We start from the raw sequence: 23,153 nt of genomic DNA, 5'->3' as shown, positions 1-23,153 counted from the left end.
AATATTGTGACTGACGTGTTGAAATCTAACAGTAAACATTGAGACCTGTGGAACCATATAGTGGGGTTTTTGAGGAAAGTGTTACTTAGCTACCTAGCTGTGTGAAACAGGTTTTAGAATCATTCATACAGTTTCATTACAGAAGTTTTTCTCATCTGAACCTGAATACATTTATTCATGTATTTATGTTTACACATCTTATATATTATGTTTTGTGAATTCAGAACAGATTTTAAGACCATAGTTTTTATTTTCTTTACTGTGCTGTAAATAAACCAAAAGTAATAATTAGAAAGCTCTTGACTCGTTAAGGAATTAAGGAAAAGAACAGAGGGCTTAAAAACAATGAATAAAGTTATTAAATGAGAACATTAAATCAGAATATTAAAATATGTTTATATTGTAAAATGTGCATTCATGTTTGGAAATGAACACCTGTAAATTAGTTCTAGGTCTTCTCAGCAGAGAAAAAACGACCATGGGTTATAAGTGCTACTATTAATAGTTTCCACTTATTGAGTGCTTACCGTGCACCAGGTCTGTGCTGTCATGCTACAAATGTTATTGAATTTCATCTTCACAACACCTGGATGATGCATCATCATCATTTTCTTTCATAAATAAGGAAGTGAAGCTTGGAAATGTTAACTGACTTCCCAAAAGTTAAGAAAGAGTAGAGCCACAGTTTATATTCACCTGTCAGACACTGAAGCCCATTTTCTTTTTGCTATTGTTGTACTGTTAAAGATTTGGATCTGACCAGGGTTGACATTATGCCAAGGACAGAGAAAACAGAAAGGATAAAGGACAGGAGGGGCAAGGGAGGTGGGGACGGGCTCCAGGGAGTGATTATCAGGACGGACCATCAAATCTGAACTGAGCGAGGAGGGAAGTGAGGACATGAGACAGCAAAGACTATTCCCACTGCTAAAGGTTTGCTCTTTTATATTTTATGAAGCCCTTTCCCGTGCATTGTTTCACTTGATCCTTACTACAACTCTGGAAGGTAAGTATTTTTATTTCAATTCTGCAGATAAGAGAAACAGATACAGAGAGATTAATTTATTTGCTTGAAGCCACAGTGATAGAGCAATTACTCACTCAAAATCCTTACTACTGTGCCCCACCTCCACCCCCAATAGGCTACCAAGAACAAAACTCTTATTAAAACGGCTCTTTTGATAGGGAGTGGTAATCTATCCAAGTCATCTACATTTTAATATGGAACCAGAAATTAACATTGATTCTCTCTTCTCTTCCATTCTCAACTAATGACGTGGCTCAAAGGGAAGAAAGAAAGAGTCAAAACAATAAGTTTGGATAATCTACAAAGTAAATAGTTTAGAAGTGACTATCTTTTGGGGGGTATGTATCACCTTTGATGGGTATTTTTAGTTTTATTAGGAAGAGGAATTTTCTTGATCTACAATCCTTTACTTCCGTATGTAGTAATTTTCCCTGAGAATGAAAGGCAGCAGCTATCCCAGTTATTTTGTTTTGTCACATCAGATCTGGAGGAATGGGTAATCCTACTATGAAAGGGGGCACAATATCGTATTCCTAATATTAACAAAATATAAAGCCTGCCAACTTGATACTGTTCATGTGAGATTGTTCTCCTTCCACCTCAAGGTCTTAAGCGTCTTATTTCAGTGTTCCTGTGTTAGTATGGTATAGTTTGCCAGTAGTCCCTTGGCAATGAGTAACTACAGATACCATAGAAGGTGAACAGAATGTTGTTAAACTTCATTTACTACCTTGTTTCCTAGTAGAAGGGCAAACCAGTAAAATATGTCCATGGCTGGAAGTTATTAGTGTTTTGACTACAAAACTTCCAATGGATCTGGCCTTATTTTCTTTCTAGACAGTAAGACATGCTCTCTTTTAATGGCAAAAGTTGCCTGCGATTACTCTTTTTATTCGATGATCAGGAAACCAGAAGACTTCAGACCTAGAGGCATCACAAAAAAATGTTTGCACTCATGAAAGAATTCCATGTGAGTTTCCTTTTAAGAGTTCCCCCAGAACATTTAAATATTTATTTATAGGCCTTTGACTGTTTCACGGAGAGGTTAAAGGATAAAAATGCCTGAAAGCTAAAATGTTGGTTTCAGAGCTGCCATCTCTGAAAGTAAAATATAAGCCAATAGGAAAGTAAGATTGATTCTCCAAATATAACATTTGTACATTCAACTTTTCATGAATATGCTTTGCTGAATGTGAAATGCATGTATATTTAGGTCAAAACTGGGGCATTGTAAAGGTACAGAAAGGACTTTCTTTAACATGTGTAAGCTGCTAATTCTATAAATTAGGGAAACAAGTTAAATTTGACTTCTGTTTCTTACTATAAGGTGCTCCTCAGATATCTCACTTTGCCTATTTTCTTATGAATATTGCTTTTCAGTGTAGCATTTTGGGGTGCAGCCTATGGATAGTTGGGAGCCTGGAGTCAGAGCTCTGGGTCCGGAAAGCCTAGTTTCCCTTTTTAACTGCTAATATAATGGGGTGAAGGGGAACCTTCATGGGAAGAGAAAAGCTGAGGTTACAGATAGGTATCTGACTTCTGGTTCACAGCCCCAGGTCTCCTATCTCTATGGTATTTCATTTGTGTCTTGCCAATTTTATAAGAGCTGGAAATGTACTTCAATTTGCCCTAAAACAATGACATTCAGTAGACGATAAGCTGTAATTTAAGTTCTCATTCCCTTTTACAAGGAGAATTTTTAGTGACCAGACACATAAGGTTAGAATACACACACACACCATAATTATTCCACTGGACAGAGAAAATTCACAACCATTTCAAATAGTGAGGAAAACAAGTTCTGTTAACCCTGGCATTCTAACCTTATTACTATAGTTGGAACTACAGTTGTATTATATCTTAGCAATGTCAATACTTTAATGGAATAAAACAGTGCATGTGTGGATGTGTAGAAGGACTATAGTATTTGTTAACTCATAAGACGATTTTTTTTCAGTTATATGGAATTCTGATATCTTTTTAACTTTTCTCTCCAACTCTTAAATAGAGAGAAAAAACAGAAAATCATCGTTTCAAAAACTACAGTTATTTAGTTTTAAGAGAGCCCACATATTAAAAATGGAAAAAAACATTATATTTGTTCCACTATTAAATATTTTAAATATAATACAAACAATTACAAATTTGTTATGAGTAAACACTGATCAAGTGTCCTTGCCTTTTACGTTGGCATCTCTAAGGGCACGACTACCAGACATGCAGCTGAGCTGGCTAGGTCAGCTCCCAGAATTCCTAAAGGGCAGTGGTTTCACTGCTTCCCAGGTAAGGCCCTGATAGGCATTAAAATTAAAGAGAACATGGAATCCTAGTATTTCCATATGCTGAATAAAGGCTAAAGATAGTAGTTGTAGCCCATTTATCTTCTTATCATTTGTAGTTTATTCAATTCTCAAATGTAATAAAAAAGGGAACTTGACTGTGGGATTACACTTTGCCACCTAACTTCACTAACATGCAAAGCAAGGAATTACAGCCTCTTTTCTGGTTTAGGTTATTAGTGGACTTGACACAAAAACCCCAATTATTCCTCTGTCCTTCCAGAGTCTCCTGTACTTCTCTCAATTAAAACATTTACCTCACTGTATTGTAATAATTTGCTTACATGTCCAACTTTCCCTCTCTGCTAAACTGTCTAATTCTTTAATAGCAAATACTGGGCCCTTCACAATGTCTAACATAAAATAGGTTCAAAACATCCTGGGTCAACATATGAATAAATGAATCAACGACATTTTTAAAATGAGAGATTCATTTCAGATAATAATGTTAATAACCTTGATAATAATGATTGTTCTTGACCCACTGTGTCACCATCTACATACATGTTCTCTTTTAATCTTCAAACATACACATGGTGCCAGTATCATTATTTTATAGATAGGAAAATATATCTTGTTATTAAGGAACTTATCCAAGATTATTGAGAGCAGAGATTATAAACCCATGTGTCTAATTCCAAAATGTATTCTCTTTATGTCACATTTATCCACATGATGCTAAGAAAAGAATCCAATTTAAAAACAGGCAAAGATTTGAATGGACATTTTTCCAAGGAAGATATGCAAATGGCCAATAAGCGCATGAAAGGACGCTTGACATCCTTAGTCATTAGGAAAATGCAAATCAAAACCACAATGAGATACCCTTCACATCCACTAGGATGACTAGAATAAAAAAGACATAATAGCAAGTGTTGATGGGCATGTGGAGAAATTGGAACCCGCATACATTGCTGGTAGGAATGTAAAATATTGCTGCTGCTGTGGAAAACAGTTTGGCAGCTCCTGAAAAGTTTAATCTGGAGTTACCATATGCCCCAGCAATTCTACTCTCAGTATATACCCAAGTGAACTGAAAACCTACATCTACACAAAATCTTGTACAGAAATGTTCACAGCAGCATTATTCATAGTAGCCCCAAAGCAGAAACAATCCAATATCCATCAACTGCTGAATGAATGCGCAAAATGTGGTACATCCATACAATGGAGTATTATCCAACCACAAAAAGGAATGAAGTACTGGTACATGCTACACCATGAATGAACCTTGAAAACATTATGGTAAATGAAAGAAGCTGAACACAGAAGGCCACATATTGTATTATTCATTTTATATTAAATGTCCAGAATAGGGAAATCCATAAAGACAAAAGATGTTAGTGGTTTCCAGTAGTTGGAACTCAGGGAGGCATGGGAAATGAATGCTTAATGGCACAAGGTTTCTTTTGGGGGCAATGAAAATGCTCTAGAATTAGATGTTGGTAATGATTGCACAATTTTTCTAGTATACTAAAAAACCACTGAATTGTATGTTTTAAAATGGTTAAAATGATGAATTTTATGTTATGTGAACATAACCTCAATTTAAAAAAATCAATAACTGAAAAACAAGCAAACAAACAAAAAACCATGACTGGTTACATACGAATTTATAGCATGAATATATTTCTTTTCAAGTCCCAGTCATTAAGCTGACTGCTTTAAAGAGCAATAGCTCTGGATAGATGAGTATTGAAGAAAACCAATGCTTTCATTAGCTATGGCTGTTGTTTCTGGCCATGTACAGATGATCACAGATTTGTTAATGTCTCCACATCCTAACAGAGCTGCCAAACAAGCCTAAGTTTTTAATAAATCAGTATTTCCACCACGATCTTTCAGATAAGCATACTCAGTAATAAAGACAATATTTTGTAGGGTTCACCTAGACACAAGCAATTTTTCAATATGAAAAGAAGCATGTGAATGAATTAATTCAACAACAAAAGACTATGGAAGAAAACATGCCCTAGCAACTGGCTTCTTGTACTACAATCAGGGCCTCATTTATCTTAGACAAGTCAACTTTTGTAACACTCTCTGCACTGTATAGAATACTGAGTGACAGTCAAACAGAGCTGTCAAGAAAAAAGGAAAACAGTGGGAAATGTGAACTAGGACGAATTAAAAAAAAAAAAAACTTTTTAAGAGAATGCAAAATAGTCTGTGACAAGGAATTTTCCTTTAAAATAACCAGAAGCTATGTGAACACATTGAGCAAGTGAATGTCAATGGGGAGGAAAGTACTCAATAATCCCCCACAGCATTTCTAATAGAACTTACCTGGCCCCCAACTAATTATAAAAACCCATCTAAATCCTAAAAGACATTGAACAAAACCTTCCTTCATTATCCAACCAAATGCTGCTTGACAGAGAAGTTGCTTACAAAATGAGTTCTACCAGTTTTTTGCCTCCACTCAGTTTCCCAGGTTCTTGCCCTATAGTTGTGTTAATAGTTTTAAAAGTATAGTAGAAATTCTATATTGTTAATTCCACTTTTGCTATTTCTAAAATTATTTAAATTAAATAGGTACTAAGAAATTGAGATTGATAGGGTCCCTTTTCCCCTCATTGGGATTTTTTTCATAGGAAGTTATCTTAGGTGTTTGTGGAAGGGAAAAAAATCCTCCTGATGACATCACTGTTCTAAGATGGAGCCTCTGATATTTTAAGACCCTCTTGGGAGTTTTGTTCCCTGTTCTGCCACTGATTTGCATTGTGACTTAGAAAAGTTTAAGTATAAAAAGACAAGTATAAAGTGAAATTATGTAGAGACTTAACTGAGATCAAATGAAGAGCAGAGATGGAGTGAGTTGGATGACTATTTGTAACTGTCCTTAGTAACTCCACACAGTGACCAGGTCGTAATTTGGTTTAAAAGAAATTTCAAATTACTTAGCTGTTTATCGGGGTGACAGTTGTTAGCAAAGTTACGCTATATACTGAGATAGTTTCTTATATAGGAAACTTAAAGTCTGTCTATGTACAAGAACTATAGCAAGAATTCAGTGATATTTGTCAATCTTGTTCTATATCTTGCAGCTGAAGAAATTATGGCTTTTATAGAGGAGAAAGTAAGTGAATTTGATATTTTAAGGCAAGGAAGTCTTAGATATACTGAAAGAAACGTCTTAAAATCAGAGTGCCTTACTTTATTGCCACTGTATATAAGTACATCTGAAATGAAATTATGTGTCTAACCTAGGTAACTTAATGGATTTAGCCCAATAAAGGTATCTATTGGATAGACATCATTTTTGAAAGCCCAGTCATCAGAAATAATTCTTAAAACCCATTGGAAACAAAGAACAGGTAGAAAAATGTCTCCTAAGTTGGTGGTAGTATGATCTTATCTAAATGTAATCTTCATAACCTTCCTGGGCACTCAATTTTCAGTTCAATGCTATTTAGATTTTTATGGCAGAAATATTTATTACAGTCACCAAAGGAAAGATAAAGTGCCTGATGATACGGAAAAGAGGAAGCGAGTAGAATTAATCTGTGAAAATATTAGGTTGGTGCAAAAGTAATTGTGGTTTTTGCAATATAAACCGCAATTACTTTTGCACCAATCTAATATAAGCTATTCAAAACCCATTTAGCTATATAAAGCATGTTGAAATTCCAGTTTTCGAAGTACATCCACAAGTAGTCTTGATAGAAGAACTTTAGTGGAGGATAAGAAATGGCAGTGATAAAGGATACATTTTTAAAAAGTAAAGTCATGACTCTAACACAGATATAAAATAAACATGTGTCCACAATTTTATTTACCTCATTAATTAATAAAATACTGGTAAGACATTATAAGTGGTTCAAGGGGAAAATGCAAAGAACCACACATACGTAGGCAAATAAAGAATGCTGAAATATATTTACAAATAGAAGCAAAAAAGGTCAATACTAAGGGCAACGATCAATTGCATTCTTCCAGACAACTGTTTTGCATTTCTATGAACAAGAATTATTTGCATTATTATTAATTTTCTACAACTTAGAGAGCTATAAGATACTTCAATGCTAATAAAAGGCAGAGATAACTTAGAACATGATAGAACACTCAGTCACCTTTTTGGGAGGGGAGGGAAGGGGTCATTTCAAGATCTTTTACAATTTTTCCCAACAGAGAGAATATTTTTTATTAATTAGGGGAAATATGCAAAGAAAGGATATTCTGATAATGTGGTTTCCCAAGTGATGCTACATTTGAACCACTTACACCATGGTTATCAATAAAAATGGTTTCTATCCCTGGACTCAGAAAAAGAGAGACTTGCTTTGTTCTAGGAAATCATTACTCTGAATGATAATAGAATCTGACGTAAAATTACTCAAGAGCCCACAATTGAAAGTGTTCACTAACAAAAAATATACTGTTGAACCAACAGTACATTTTAAAACAATTAGGAATATTTTAAAATCTTCTTTCACTTAGCTTTTTAAGTGAGGTTAATTAACAATATTTTTAAACATGTTTTTTGCAATTTATTTGAAAGGCCCAAATTATGCTTTTCTCTGCCCTGGAGCAGTTTCTGCCTTCCTTTCTGCCTTCCTTTCTGATGGGTGGGTTTGGGGGGTGTTGGTTTTACTTTACTTTGTTTTGGTTTTGACTAATCATCTAATTTTCACAAAAGGGGCCATGATGTATGTTAAAGGATAAACCTTAAAAATTGATTTTAATTCTCAGGTCTAGCTGTAATACTGTAAAACAAAGGTCTGCTGGACCATATCTTTCAGCAATTTTGGAATTAATACTCATAATTTTGAGTACACAGATTTGGTAGTATTTGGAAATTTTGTATGTGTGTATGCATGCTTCTGAATACTCCTTTAACTCCAGATAAACTGCCATTTAGATATATAAATCAAAGCTTTGAGGCACACAAAATTTTGTACATGAAAAAATGAAAATAAGCCAGCAAAAGTGACCTAAATTATTAGGTTATGCACAGTGTTCTCACCATTCTTCATAACCTAAATTAAAACTGACTGTAAAAGCCATCACACGCAATGATATTACTCTCCCTACCATCTCATAGCTGATAGGGAGAGTAGATAACATAAAGGAGGTGCTACCTACAAGGAACAAATCTCTAATGAGAGTTCAGTTACATTCCTGTTATCGTCTTCTTTTAAATTTCTGATACGTAGGGCTTGTTAACACTTGCATGATCAGTGCACAGATAGGTTTTACACTGAATCAATCAGGATCTAAAAGGATTCTCTACCCCTACATGCCCTGAACTTACTATGCCAGGTGTGGGAAATGGGGGCCAATCTCCCTGTAGTCACCCAGCCGCAAAGCTCCTCGGCTTCTCCCAGATGAACAGGACTAATAATCTACTCAAGAACAGAGCACTCATGAAATGCAATGGCTCACTTTGAGTACACTCCAGCCTTTGTCCTGAAGAACTTTTCATGCACAAATTGGTTTGGAACACACGAATTTTGTTTAGGTAACACCCTGAAGAGGGTTGGCCAAAGTGGAACCCTCAAAAATCGTACTTCCCAGGGTCTTGCAATAGCATAGTTTAGGGATTAAGGTGGTGACTCTAGAATTCAAATACGTCTACCACCTATTGCCTTTGTGACCTTAGGCAAAGTATTTAAATTTGAACTTCAGTTTTCTCACTTGTGAAATGGCAATGATAACTGTATCTACCGTACCTTGTGTAAATCCAATGAGTTATTATTTATACAATGTCTAGAACAGTGCCCGGTACATAGTACTACCCAATATTAGCTACTACTACTATTATTGTTATTACTTATCATCATTATCATTCTTCTCTCTCCCATTTCCCTCCATGACTGACCACATTCCTTGGGCTTACAGTAAGTCTCTCAGAGCAACAAACAGTGACCACTACGCATAAGAAGAACATCCCAGCATGCCTTGCTGGGGGGGGCGGGGGAAGCTAGTATACCTCTTATAGGAAGCAGTCTGGGCAAAAGTGAATGTCTTTAAATCCCACTTTACCCCAAATCCTGCTTTGTGACAAACAATTGAAAGTATCCCATTCCCACTTCCAATGCATAATTAGCAACCTGCCTTCTTGGGAAGTTTTTAAAATGGAACTAAACTCCATACCGAAGGTTCTCGATTCTCCGTTAAATATACATTGGCTGAATGAAAAACAGTAACACATATTTGTTGAAAACCTATTATATGTCAGTTACTGGGGATTCAGAGAAATTTAGGCCACTGTTTCTTTCCTGCAAGGGCTTACAATCTAGTGGAGAAAAGGCAGATAAACGCATGATTACCATACAGTGTACTAAATGCAGTTTCCTTATGAAATTTGCATTGGCTCCATTCATGCTTTTTTCCAGTCCTGTCAGCCAGAGCAAGTTTCTTGGCAAAATAGTGAAGTAGGCATCGCTTATCTTTGGCTCTTTCCCTCTCCCCTCAAGACATTTCCTTTCCCTCCTTCCAGAAGTCACTTCCTCATCTAGGCAACTCTGAGTCCAGTTCTAGATTTGAGAACAGATGACAGTAATCCCTTGCTGCCATGTTTGTTGCTAATAATTTAAGGATTTTCTCCTTCTGAGTGTAAGTGCGTTCTTGTAGGGAGCTCCTAAAATACCTTTGAAGAGCTAAAGGAATGAATCTCCACAGGAAGAATTTCAGGCAACTGGCTAGCTAGGAAGAGAGAAGTCTCAAAGTACTGGCCAATTTTCACTCTTGAATCATAATTGCTTCTGCTCTATATCTACCTTTATTTTACTGCCCAGGCTTTCTGACAAGAGCTGTTTTCTCTAGTGTTCAAGTACAGACCAATGAATAGATTGTAGAGCTTTTCAATTACTTGCATTCTTGCTACATATATTATTGGGCAAGGCTTTGGAATACTCAGGCTTCAACCTATTTTGCGCCTCTGACAGTATGTTTCAAGCCCCCTTTTCCATCAAACTCAATTATTATGCTTCAGATTCACCATAGAATTCCCTCTTCTTCTTTTAAATTAAAACATGCAAACCTTTCGTGGGGAAAAGGAATGTTTTATTCGTTAATGAAAAGACATGTTTTCCTCACAATGCTTTCTATTCAAAGGTTAGTGCTGTAGCATTGTTGTGCGTGTTTTTGTCCTGCATACGAGAAGCAGGTTGTAACAGGCTAGGCTGTTATTAGAATTTATCTCTTTTCATGCATAAGAAGTTCATTCTTTTAAAGGTTAATCCTTTTCTCTAAAAGGGACATATCTCTTTAGAAATTAATCAGCTTTTGCCTTCACCTTTTGTCTTAAAATTGCTGCATAGCATTGTTCCACTTCTAAATCATTTGTCATAGCCAAACGGAGGTCCCTGAAATGCTGCAGCTGCCTTTAAGTGAGCATTTTTCTTTGTTTCATACAACAGGCACTGTTTGCATCCTCTTTTTACAAACATTTGTTCAAGTTCCAATGACAGTATGAAAGAAGATTCATTTTTCATTGGAATTCAAAGTCGAATGGTAAAGAATGAAAATAAAATCATGTATATGTAAACAATAATGGCACAGTAGCACTAGGAAATTACTCAATTTACGAAATTCAAGACTTTCTGAATACTTAGCTGTAATATCTTCTTTTTCCCCACTAATTTTCATTATAATTTTTAGGTGGAAAGTTTCTTGGAAAGCAGTTGGGAAGCAAATTTTATCACACATTCCTAAAAGAATTTAGTTGCTGTGCTTCCTCCAAAGCATTCATCAGACTGATTTTTTGCTTTGATAATTCCATTATGGTGAATGTCACTAGGTGATGACGTATACCTTTATTTGGAAGGCGGGAGCTAGAATATTTAGCCTATGATTTCTTTAGTCACAAACAATGGGGAAAATGCAATAAAGAAAGAGGAAAAGGTAAGGAGAAAAATCAGAAAGAGTAGAACTTAGTTTAGGTATAGTCAGTATTGACAAATGAAAGTCCGTCTTCAGAGACTATCTATTAACATTCACTTTTTCATTTGTGTCACAAGTAGTGCTGCAGGAAAGAAGAGATATTCTCCCAGCTCTCTCTTGTTTGATTTTCGGATGATCTGGAAATGTTATGCAGTGATGAGATGGCAACAGGGCCCAGCCATGTGACGTTTTCTCTGGTAGTTCAGAAAGGATGGTGGGTAGTTGCCTACAGCCAAGCAGCATTCACAACATAGAGCACGAAACCTTAAGATTGGAAGGACCCCAAAAGTTGTCTTAGCCAACTGCCGTCTAATGTTTAAATATTCTGCAATATCTTGATAAGTAATTGTGCAACCCATATGCCTGACACTGTCTGCATTCTCACAACCTCTTGCCATAGCCAATTTCCTCAGCTCCATGACTATTAGACTATTAGGAGGTCTTCTGCCCACGCCCGCCACACACACACACACACACACACACACACACACAGGAACAATAAAAAAGCAGTTTTTCTAGGTAAGATCTGTATATCTTACAAGGAGGGATTTGAAAGATAATGATTTCCTTATTTTGCCCCTCATCTAGATTCCTATGTCTGTCACCTCAAATATGAAAAAATGGTATTTTCTTTTCTGTGTCTATTTTGCTCTAATATATATCTGTCACCAAACTGCACAGCTATTAATGAACATGCAGTTTTAATAATACCTTAAATTACTGTCTCAAAATTTATATGAGGCCTTCCCTGTAAGATAAATATGCTAAAAATGACTTACAAATAGGCTAATATTGGTAATAAATAATTTTAGATATAGGTATGAAAATTTTTGACATCAACATAATAAAGTACTCTTGGTATAATAGAGGGGGTTATAAAACTCACAAAATATCCAAAATGCCAAGGTGTGCCTTTTACATAATTGGGATTTATAGATTTGTTGTTAAAGTAGATTTCTCATTTTCCAATTAGACAGCCAGACACCACTGCTCTTCAACCAGGCCTTGAGTTCATCATCCCATTCTCCTGCCCTGTCTCTAGTTCATGTTTGTGTACCAAACATGAGCTATGTTTAACTTGTTACTAAAGTTTCCTTTTTCTGTTTTTTTTTCAATGAAGACCTGGTTTTACTTGCACATTTTTCACGAGCATCAAATAGTGGGTAATCTTTCAAGCTTGAACAGTAACAGTTGTATCGCTGAGGAAGGATTTCTTGTTTCAAATGACCTAGGCAATGATTTACAGCTATTTTTGGTAATACTCAAAATGACAGCTCCTTGAATTGTTCTGTGTGCAGAAAAATTTGCTGGGCTAGCATCTTTCAGACCCTGGGAGGTTCGTCCCCATTCTCAGCATGTGGGAACAAGGGCATGTTCTGAAATCCTTACTCCAGAGGGAAGTGACCTGTCCACATTATCTTGTGATACATGTGAATGTTTGATGAGGCTTCCCTAAATGTCTGTGACCTCCTGATGCCTGGAATTTGTGAGACAGAGCTAACCTCTAAGTTGGGTGAGATAAGTTATAGGCTTTGGACATTCCAACACCAAACCTCATAAACTGACCTAAAATGATAGTTTAGTTCCTTTAAAGAAAACTAACAATACTTTGCAGCATCTACCTTAATATAGTACTCTATAAATGGTTGTTAAAGAGCAAAAAGAATGCCAAAGGCAGCAAATAGAAATTAACAATCTTTTAAAATTCTGAACATTATCAGAAAATACTTGTGGACCCCACTGGCTGTTGGAAAGCATAAGCTAGGGTAAAAAAATATGGAAAAGAAATAGTAGAGAAGGAAGGGGAAGAAAGAACATAACAGATGGGATGTGGAGTACAGCATAGGGAATAGACTCAATGGAATTTTAACAGCTATATACGATGCCAGAGGGGGTACTAGTTTGGGGCCAGGGGTTATCACTTTGTGTGGGGTGTAAATGTCTAACTATTACATTGTTTTGTACACCTAATGAAACTAATAAAAGAGAGAGAGAGAGAGAGAGAGAGAGAGAGAGAGAGAGAGAGAGAGAGAAACTAACAGACAAGATAGAAGTGAGGCAGAAAGACATTTTTTTAAAAAAAAAAAAAGAAGAGTATTTAATATACTTTTCAATCATTTCCTTATTTGAAAATCTTCAATGGATCTTCTGTACCTACAGGATAAATTCTAGCTAGCATTCTTAAGCTGATATGTTATGTGTTCCATGGTCTAGTTAGAACCTACCTCTCCAACACATGCTCTCTGATTTACTTATTGACTATCCCAAGAATATTCCTCTGGGGTTCTTATCTTCTTGACTTTGCTTTCTAAGGCAAATCCTATATACTCTTTTTAAGACGCAGCCTCAGAGACTACACTTAGAAGTTTTATACAGATAGAATGTATTGACCTTGGTCACTACCATATTTGTTTCAGATTTCTTAACATTTTCTCAAATGCCCTCCTCAGATAATACTCTATATAATCCCCTAAATGGCAGTAATGGATTAGGGATGGTTTATTCTAATAATTTTGACTCTAATTCTGTCAAATATTTGTCTCCTGGCCTTTTGTGTGTGTGTGTATTACAGGTTATAAAATTTAGACAATTAACAATCTTCTTTTCCCACTAATCTTCATTATGCTACTAACTTCCATCAGTTAATATAAGTATGCCTTCACTTCACAAAACTCTTTAACTTTGGAAGATTTTTCTTACTCTGTTTCTCCAAAGACTCCATTTTGTTTGAAATCAGCATCTAGTACAAGTAAACAAAGAATCGTCCAGTTTTTACTGAGAGCCTTTAAAGAATCTTAGCATGCAGAAGTTATTTGATAAAGAGTTTCTCTTTTTTCGTGATAATAAGGAATGTTGAATTTAAAAGATTTAATAAAAGCAGTAGAACTGGAGCATTTTTACCAGAATATATATGAAAAACCAGATATTCAGGGACTAAGATGAAAAGACCTCACTCTTATACAGCAGTAGAAATTGAAATCTTGCAGATCTCCAAATTTAAGTGCAAATTTGTCTTTAGAGCTTGCATGGATGTGTGAATGGAGATGTATAGTAAACTCTTGCAACTCCATGTGACTTTACATATAAACAGATCCTAGCAAAGATAGTCATGAAGAGAAGCCCAAGAAAATAGGTAACTATAACTCAACTCACACTTGAGCACTCCAAGACCAAAACCAATAAATTGAATATATAACATTAGTTGAGTTTCTACAAAGAAAGTCAACAAAAACTTTTGCAATATCACGGTATTCTAAGGAGAACCAATTTCACCCTCATAAAAAAAAAAAAAAATCTATATGCTTACTAATCCCTAAAAGCTAAAAGAACAGCTATAATTAATTTTAATTAAGCACAAAAAACCTTACATTACAATATACAGAAATGAAAGTTAGCAAGATGGCCACCAAAATCGTTTTTTATGAAATTTTCCAGATTATAACTCTTAGGCCTCATGTAGCCTGCAGTATTCCAAGCCCTATATAATTCTTGCGCTTGAATATCATGTGAGTATAAGGTCCATAATAGTTATATAACACTTTTGGATAATGCATATGCTATTTCCAGAGTGCCTTCACAAGTAGAACCAATGACATATATACTAAGAGAATTAAAAGAGAAAAGGGCTCTGGGTAAAATAGCACAACTTACTGGAATGTTAAATTAGGTCAAGCGGTAGTACCTCAATGTATTGGTGTAACTATTTCCAGACTTATTGAACTCTAGGGATGCATTTTGAGTCTGGCCACTCTAAGACATGTCATTTTTAGGAGGTCCTTTATTATTGCAGTCAAAATATTTTAGATTTTTCCCTAGCCTCCTAGCACCACACCTTGGTACATTTTATTTCCTCATCCTGGGAACTTTCTTCCCTTCTGTCTGTCAGAAATACTGATCTTCAAGGACCAACTCAAAACTAACCCTTTTCATAAAGCCCTCCAGAACCACCAACCTATGGTAATTTCTGCATCTCCTGAATTCCAACATCATTTTGTTTCTTACGTATTTATTTACTGTAGCTTATCTGTAATTTTTTTTTTTCTAGTAAATCTTTTTTTCCCCCAGCTACATATACTTTTCTTAAAGGCAGAAATTATATTTTGTAATGCTCTGCATACCAGACATTGCCTAACATAATGACTCTCCATTGTAGATATTCATTAAATATGTGTTGACTGGTTGATATAATTTATTATGTTTACGCTGATTTACCTTTTATAATGTTTCTCAAGGGGAAAAAATAATAAATATAAAAACATCTGATAGATCTAAATTTGGGAACCTGGATAATTTGGGAATTCTGAGCTACTTTAGAAAACTTTCATTTGTTTAGTCATGACATCATGTGTCAATAAATGCATCCCGGTTCTGGGATTCATGGTGATACTTAGTTATTAGGAATTATTCAAGATGACCTAAAATATTAATTTTTAGAAATTCAGTGAGCTAATACAAAAAGTATTAAAATTCTCATAAATCTCTTAGATCCCAGAGAATACACAGGATTCCTTTCTATGAGAAATACTATCTTCGTAAGCCCTCAACTACTCCAAACTGTGGGATTAAAAGAAAAGACCTAGTCATGAAAAAAAAATATTCAAAGCCTTAAAAATATACATATTTTGACCATTTAATTTTACTTCTAAAAAACATATTCCAAATAAATAAAGATATACACAAATAGGTAGCTACAAAGATATTTATTAGAGAATTAAAATATAATATGTAAAAATACTTAAAAGCCTACATAACCAAAAATAGGTGAATGGATATCGTATGGCTAAAGCCAACCAATGAGAAAAGATTGTGGGAAGAATCTTCCTCCCTAGCATCGTTTGTGCTCGTAGCTCTTACTTATTTTTGTTTGTAGGTCCATGGGAAGTGTATGTGTAAACACAACACAGCAGGCACCCACTGCCAACACTGTGCACCATTATACAATGACCGCCCCTGGGAGGCAGCCGATGGCAAAACAGGATCTCCTAAAGAGTGCAGAAGTAAGTACCGAGCCCACAAGATGCAAAGACTTCTTTGTAAAAGAAATGTATTTGTGGACTTCTTGTCTCTGGAAACATACGAGTAAAGTGATGGGTGACAGACACTGTAACCTACACAAACATCGCCCATATCACTGCCCACTGTGACCTCAGACATCGGAAATAATTACTGCATGCAAATTTGCCGATGTGATTGTTTTGCCAAGAATGTGTTGTCCATTTGCTTGGCCACTTTACAGGTCCCAAGCACCTTTCTGGAGAATTTGACATCATAAAAACATGGCTAGATACAAGGACAACTGAGGATTATGGTGTACAATTACCCTTATAGATGAGATAATGAATTATAATCATGAAAACAGCTGTCTTGAACTCATTTCTCAAAACAACCCTATAAAGCAGGTGGTGTTAATCCCATTTTAGATATCAGGAAACTGAGGCTTAATAAGGTTAAGTAAGTTGCCAAAATTAGTAAATGATAGAGTCAGGACTTGATCCCAAATCTTCAGACTCCAAATTACATATTTTTTTCTATAATTCTGTAATGCCTTTCTTTTCACTTTACTTGAAATGACAAATCAGACTTGAAATTAATCCAGTCAAGAAGGAGACTGCATTACCAGGGCTAAGTCTGGGTTTGAGGTTTGAGATTAGATAGGAGGGTTAAAAATATGGGAATATGAACGTTTTTCTTGTTTTATTTTTCTGTTTTTTTTAATTCAAAATGTTCAGAGAGCTACGCATGCCCATAACAATGTTTACACTCACAAACTTCAATTTTACTAGGTTTTCAAGGCAAGTACTGTGGGTAAAGTTGTGAGTGTCTCTTCTCATACATAATTTGGAATCATAACTGATTTATTTTAGTTTCTAGGAAATATAAAGGATTTCCTCTAAGCATAAATCTTAAATTATCTTATGATGTGTTCTTTAACGATTATGAATCTTCTCAAAATATCATAACACATCAAGGAAACAATGAAAAACAATAGAACAAACATTTTTAAACAGTGGACCTCCAGGAAAATATCTGGATTCTTATTCTAAATCACTCATCTAGAGAATCTAAAGAATTTCTCCTAAATTCCTAGAATGCCATTCTGGCCCTTTCCAGAGAAACCAACTGCACATCTAAATACATGTAGAACATAGAGACTTGTCACTTGGCAATATTGACTGATAATCTTAGAAATGCCTTTGAGAAATTGTTACATAAGAAACACTGCCAGCATCTTCTATAAGGAAATTGAGCTTCTATAGACTATGTTGTACTCACTAGTACAATAGCTGATGAATAGAAAGATGAATCAATCTACCTGCCAGTTTACTAACCCCTGTCAACCAGAAGTTTCCTTCCAGGCTCATCAGTGAGCATGAATTCAGGCCTGTATCTGAAATACGAATTGTCATTTTCAAATAATGCTTGACAATCTAGGGTTTTCTAAGCAAGGTCCTGGGACCCACAGTCATGACAGTGGTCCTTGGGAAGTAACAGGAATGGAAACGATGTGTAACCATTAATGAGGAAAAAAAATGGTGGCCACCCAAATAGTCTTTCCAAAATAATTGTCAACTCCAGTTGCTAAGGTAACTGTGATATCACTGCCTCAGTAGACAAATCTATACTTTGTTGACTATCAGGCATATCCTGAAACTTTTAAAATTAAAAATCTAATACTTCAATTATATTTCAAAATACTTACAAAGAAACACACACCAAAAAACTTTGAAAAAAGAAAGAGATGGGAAACTAGAGTTCTTAATATGTACCTTTTTATATTGTTTTGATTCTTGTGTACCGTGAAAATGTGCCCTAGTCAATAAACTAAAAATAAAAATTTTAAATTATCAACAGCTTACCCTATTTCAACTGTCTGAATACATCTTAGAAAACCTGCCACTTCATTTTTAATTATTTGTTTTCCCTCCATGCTTCTTTCCTCCAGCCTGTAAGTGCAATGGACATGCAGATACGTGCCACTTTGACATTCACGTGTGGGAGGCATCCGGGAATCGTAGCGGTGGCGTCTGCACTGACTGTCAGCACAACACGGAAGGTCAGAATTGCCAGCGGTGTAAGCCAGGCTTCTACCGCGACCTCCGCAGACCCTTCTCTGCTCCAGATGCTTGCAAAGGTAAGTGAACTCATGGTTACCAGCAAAAAAGGGAAGACTTGTACAAAGGAGATGAATCTTTCCATCCTTCGTTTGCTGGCCCAAGAGAGAGTGGTCGTGAAATTTCAGAGAATAAACTCAAACACATCAGTTAATTTCGTCATTGATAAGGGGCAAGAATTTTCTACTTGTTAGGTGAACACAGTATGATATTCATAACAGTAATTCTCCTTTCTCACTCTCCATGAAGTAAAATTATTTACCATAAAACCAGATTTTGGAAAACAAGATGACTAATATAAGGGAAAAAACAATAATAAAGAGGGTGATATGTTTAAAATTAAGAATAAATATATGAGTAGAGCATAGACAATGAATGGACTCAAACTGATGAAATAAAGAGTGGTTACCTGTGCTTGGGTCACTCTAGCTTTCATCTCTAGAGTGAACTTGAACACCTGTTTTGGTTTCGATATGAGTGCACTTTTGTTGACACTCCTCTAGCGTACCCCTGTATCAAACAAATTTAGAACATAACAATAATTCCCTACTCTTTCTCAAAATACTAAATTCATATAGAATAGAGTCAGCTTTTTGGTGGGCATAACTCCAAGAAGTTTATTTGAAAAAAAGGGCGGAATTTTAAAATATCTGTCCAATTATCTGAAACATGTGACTATAACGGGTACATAGAGATCTTAAGTAAATGTCCAATGTGGATGAATAGCTCATCTAATTACATGAGTATTTACATGTCTATCAACTCAGAAATTACTAGAGGACAAAAACTACTCAAGGCTGTTAATGAAGATTGATGATCACGCCCTTCCTTTCCCTACAAAGGACTCCATGTTCTAGCTCAAAACAGTGACAGGAAGGGAGCAACACAATAGGAAACAATCATTTTAAAATCTTGGTGGTTTTTTGTTTGTTTATTTGTTTGTTTTTTAATTTCAAGGAAATATTTTATTGCTCTTGGAAAATACATATTTTTTCACATCAGGCAGGAGATATCTACATGAAAATTTGAGTAGGCTTGTTTGTTGCCAGCTTTCCCTCTTAAATTGTAGAAGACAGATTGTGGCACAGCTTACTTTCAACACTGAGCCCAAAATTTACATTTGCATCATGATGTTTTTCAGAGAATTCTGTTTTACTCCTGCTCCTTGTGCCTACTCAGACTTGAAGCTAGGAACTGCTACTAATAAATCACATTGTTACTCTCTCCCGGTTCATATAGAAAAGATTCAGCTTTACATGCACCAAGTAGGGGATTATGAAAATAAGTGACACCAATTTAGTCCTTTTAGCATAATTCGTAGGAGGCAGACGAATTGGTAGGGAAGATCTATATTTCCTTCTTTCCTTCTATAGAAAGATCCCTGATCCTCTGGGTAGACTGCTCAAGAAAGGGCTATCTCCATTCACTTTATGTCTATTTCAGCGTATGTTTGGAACAGAGATGCCTGTGACCAGTCACTTTCCTAGCATGGTTCTCCTTACAGACAACTTCTGGTCCTTCTTTCCCTTTTCTGAGCCGGGCAGATCCCAACACTTATTAGCACATCCAGTTCTTCTCTCTACCTAAATTCTCTCCATAATATATTGTTTAATTGGCAATGTTTGGCAGCATTTTCATTATTATTTAGTAATGTTCTCATATCATTAACTTTCTCTTTGGCAGATGTGCCCTATGTCACCTCTAGAGTTATTAATTCTGATAATAAATTTTATAACAAATAAGTTAATGTACTTCACATTTATTAAGTACCTAGAGTGTACCAGATTTCATGCTGGGTACTGACAGAGATGTTGCTACAGCCACAACTTTTCTCCCCATTTCCTTCTTTACTTTCATGAGGAAGGCAGCATCAAGAAAACAAGTTGATATTTTAAAAAATTTAAAGCATTTCAGTGTGTGGTTCCATCAACAACATGTACAATGTTATTCAAAATAACAATTTTATTATATTTATTCTACTGTGCTCACCAAGGCAGAAAAGTAACCCGCTACTCGGTGTGTGGTCCAGAGAAATCCCACTGGCATCATCTGATTAGAAAATGCAGAACTTCTGATCCCACCCAAACCTACTGAATCAAACATGCACTTTAACAAAATTCCCAGGTGACTGTATCATTTTAAAGTTTGAGAATGCTTCGGAATGCTTTCAATCAACAAGCGTTAAATTTTGGCATTTTAGCACTTGTTCTAAGGTTAAGTTTTTTAAATTAGCCAGAACATCCTACCATTCCCTGAGCATCCAAATTAACCAAGGTTTGCATCTCTACCTATGTGCATATGAACTTAGATTTTTTTTTAAATGAACTACATGAAGATATACTGAGGGGAAAAAAAAGAAAATCTGGATAAATGTGTTTCTATGGTATAGCACTTTCCAAAGTTTGATCCATGGAATACTAATTCCATGAGATGTTAATAGGAATTAGGATAAGGGGAAACTTTTCTAACGGCCTAGAAAGTTACAAAATGGTGATTTAATCAAAGGCGTCTTTACTTCAGGATTTCTCAGAGCTTTTCATATGCGAATGTTCCTAATACACCTCCTATAGAGCTTTGGAGAATGTAAGAACCAGAGTATGGTTTTCTTACAGAGCATCTTGTGGGACCAGCGTCCTGCAGAACACACTGGGAAATGTTGCTATTGTATAGTGGCCATATCTATATGAAGATTTCACTTGGAAAGACCTAGCCTAGAAGATTCCTTCTGTTTATTTGGTCCTCATTTCCAAGTGCCAGAACCTACAACTGTACGCAAGGAAATAATAAACCTTCTATTTCTATCAATGAAATAATTACAAACAAAAACTAAGCCTGGGCAATCTACAGTGAGCAATGATATATGAAAACACTTATTGTCCTTATTTCCTAGTTCATGTCTTCTCAGGAGTTGGAACCATTGAAAACCTGAAGCAGCGGCCCAGACAAAAATTGCTAGAAGTATATAAATTATATCTCAGTTTAGCTCAGGAGACATTTGTTGTGTGGTTTTTCTGTGCCAGGCACTGTGGTAAGGATGAAAAGGTCTTCCCTAAAGATCTTACACTCTAGATGAAGAGCAATTTACAATAACAGGTCATTTTGATACACTGTGGTGATGGTGCTCATATAATCTTAATAGCTGACATTTACTGAGTGCCTACTCTTTTCTGTTCACAGTTCAAAAGTCTATCTATATACGTATTAATTCATTTAACTTTCACAAAAGCACTTTGATGAAGGCATTATTGTTATCCCCAATATATGAGGAAAGTGCAATGAGAAAGATACACCAAGTGCCTTAGGAAGAGTGTGGGGGTGGGGTGAAGGCAGCTAAGAGAGACTTCCTTGATGAGAAGCCTCCAATTCTTCTTTGGTGGCTGCTTTTATTTGTGCTGAAACACAAGATCTGTCCTACTTTCTAACCAATGACTGCCTTTGTTGCCTTTAATGAGTTGATCTAGAAAATGGAATGAATTGATGTTATTCAGCCTACTGCACATTTAATAGAGTACTTACCTGTGCCTATTAATTCATTCAATAAATATTGGTGACACTAATCTTGGGACTTTGTTCACAGGTAGGCAGCTAGCTCCCTGCCAAATAAGCCAAAGATTTGTTGGCTCCATTCATGTTCCAGGCTGTATTTTTCCTCCCACTCTCCTGAGAAGCACTATGCTAATTGTTGTGGTCCTTTTGTGTATACTTAATTGATGGTGATAAATGCATCAAACCTGAATCAAAAGGGCCTCGAACCAAACCTACTAGCCTAAATCACAAGATTTAGTCTTGTGCGCAATTAAATCATCTCTGTTCTCACTTCCTCTTTATTTCAACTGTAACCAGAGTCAACTGTGGGACCCAAACAATCAACTACGCATTGCCATTGCCAAGAAATCACTTCTGAGGGTTCCAAAGGTGTTGTTTGCTTTTTTAAGGTCACTGGGCATCATTGAAACTGCATTTATTTCTACAACTCAGAAAAAGAATTTTAAAAGGACAGTGCATTTAAGGTCTGTGAACACAAGGGACAATGTGAAATCTCTCCAGCTGAATCTAGGGCTGAGCGCAGCAATGGAGGTTCAAACTGGTTGGTCACTAAGGGACAGACATAATGGAAAATATAATTATCACGGTGTACTCAGGTACTTTGAGGATCTACTGTCTCTCTGTTCCAAAAGAGAAGTCTCTCTTGGAGTAACTCATCTGAAATCTCTAAAGTCACTTATGAGCCTTTGGTATCTATAATCTAAGTCGCCTTTTCCATGGCAGGCATATTATAAATGTGAGAATAACCCTAATAGGCAAGTGGCATGCAGACTTTCTAAGGAGAAAAACCAAACAAAACAAAAAGCCCTGATTTGTAGCACTGGCCAGTTTCTGTGGTTTAAAATTTTCCCACCATGGCCAGTTTCAAGCTACCAGATCATTGTTTTTAATCAGGATGTCAGTAACTCAGATAGACTCTAAACCAAAAGTGGGATGGTTTCTCTCCTTTGATCAGAGCCTCGCCTGCATCTCCACAGCCCCCTTCTCTGGCCCAAGCACTTCTCCTCTCTAGTCAAACCTGTGCGTGGATCAGAATCACTTGGGAGCACTTACAGAAAATACGAAATCTCAGAGTCCTGCCCCTGACCTTCTGAATCAGAATCTCCAATAGGGATGGGGACAGATATCTGTATTTTTTAAAAAGCATCATTGGTGATTCTGATTCAGCCTCCTGGCCAGCATTTAAGAACCACAATATATACATTCCTGTATCCAGTGTGAGCTCTGTTCACTTTCATCTTT

The 23,153-nt window shown here is 36.0% G+C and overlaps 1 protein-coding gene and 1 long non-coding RNA gene across 3 annotated transcripts in view; one reads left to right on the top strand and one right to left on the bottom strand.

Annotated features, from left to right (window-relative positions):
- NTN4 (netrin 4) overlaps window positions 1-23,153 on the top strand; it is a 94,703-nt gene that overhangs the window by 45,181 nt on the left and 26,369 nt on the right. For both annotated transcript variants that reach the window (XM_019732201.2, XM_019732200.2), the window contains exons 4-5: window positions 16,124-16,250; window positions 18,197-18,385. In XM_019732201.2, coding sequence (XP_019587760.2) covers window positions 16,124-16,250; window positions 18,197-18,385 — 316 coding nt within the window. The remainder of the gene's footprint in view (window positions 1-16,123; window positions 16,251-18,196; window positions 18,386-23,153) is intronic.
- Window positions 1-23,153, bottom strand: part of LOC141570153 (uncharacterized) — a 41,427-nt gene that overhangs the window by 10,836 nt on the left and 7,438 nt on the right. The gene's annotated exons all lie outside the window — the stretch shown is intronic.

This window comes from Rhinolophus sinicus, linkage group LG02 (assembly GCF_036562045.2).
Source record: "Rhinolophus sinicus isolate RSC01 linkage group LG02, ASM3656204v1, whole genome shotgun sequence".
NCBI classification, from domain to species: Eukaryota; Metazoa; Chordata; class Mammalia; order Chiroptera; family Rhinolophidae; genus Rhinolophus; species Rhinolophus sinicus.
This window is presented reverse-complemented; position numbering and strand designations above follow the sequence as displayed.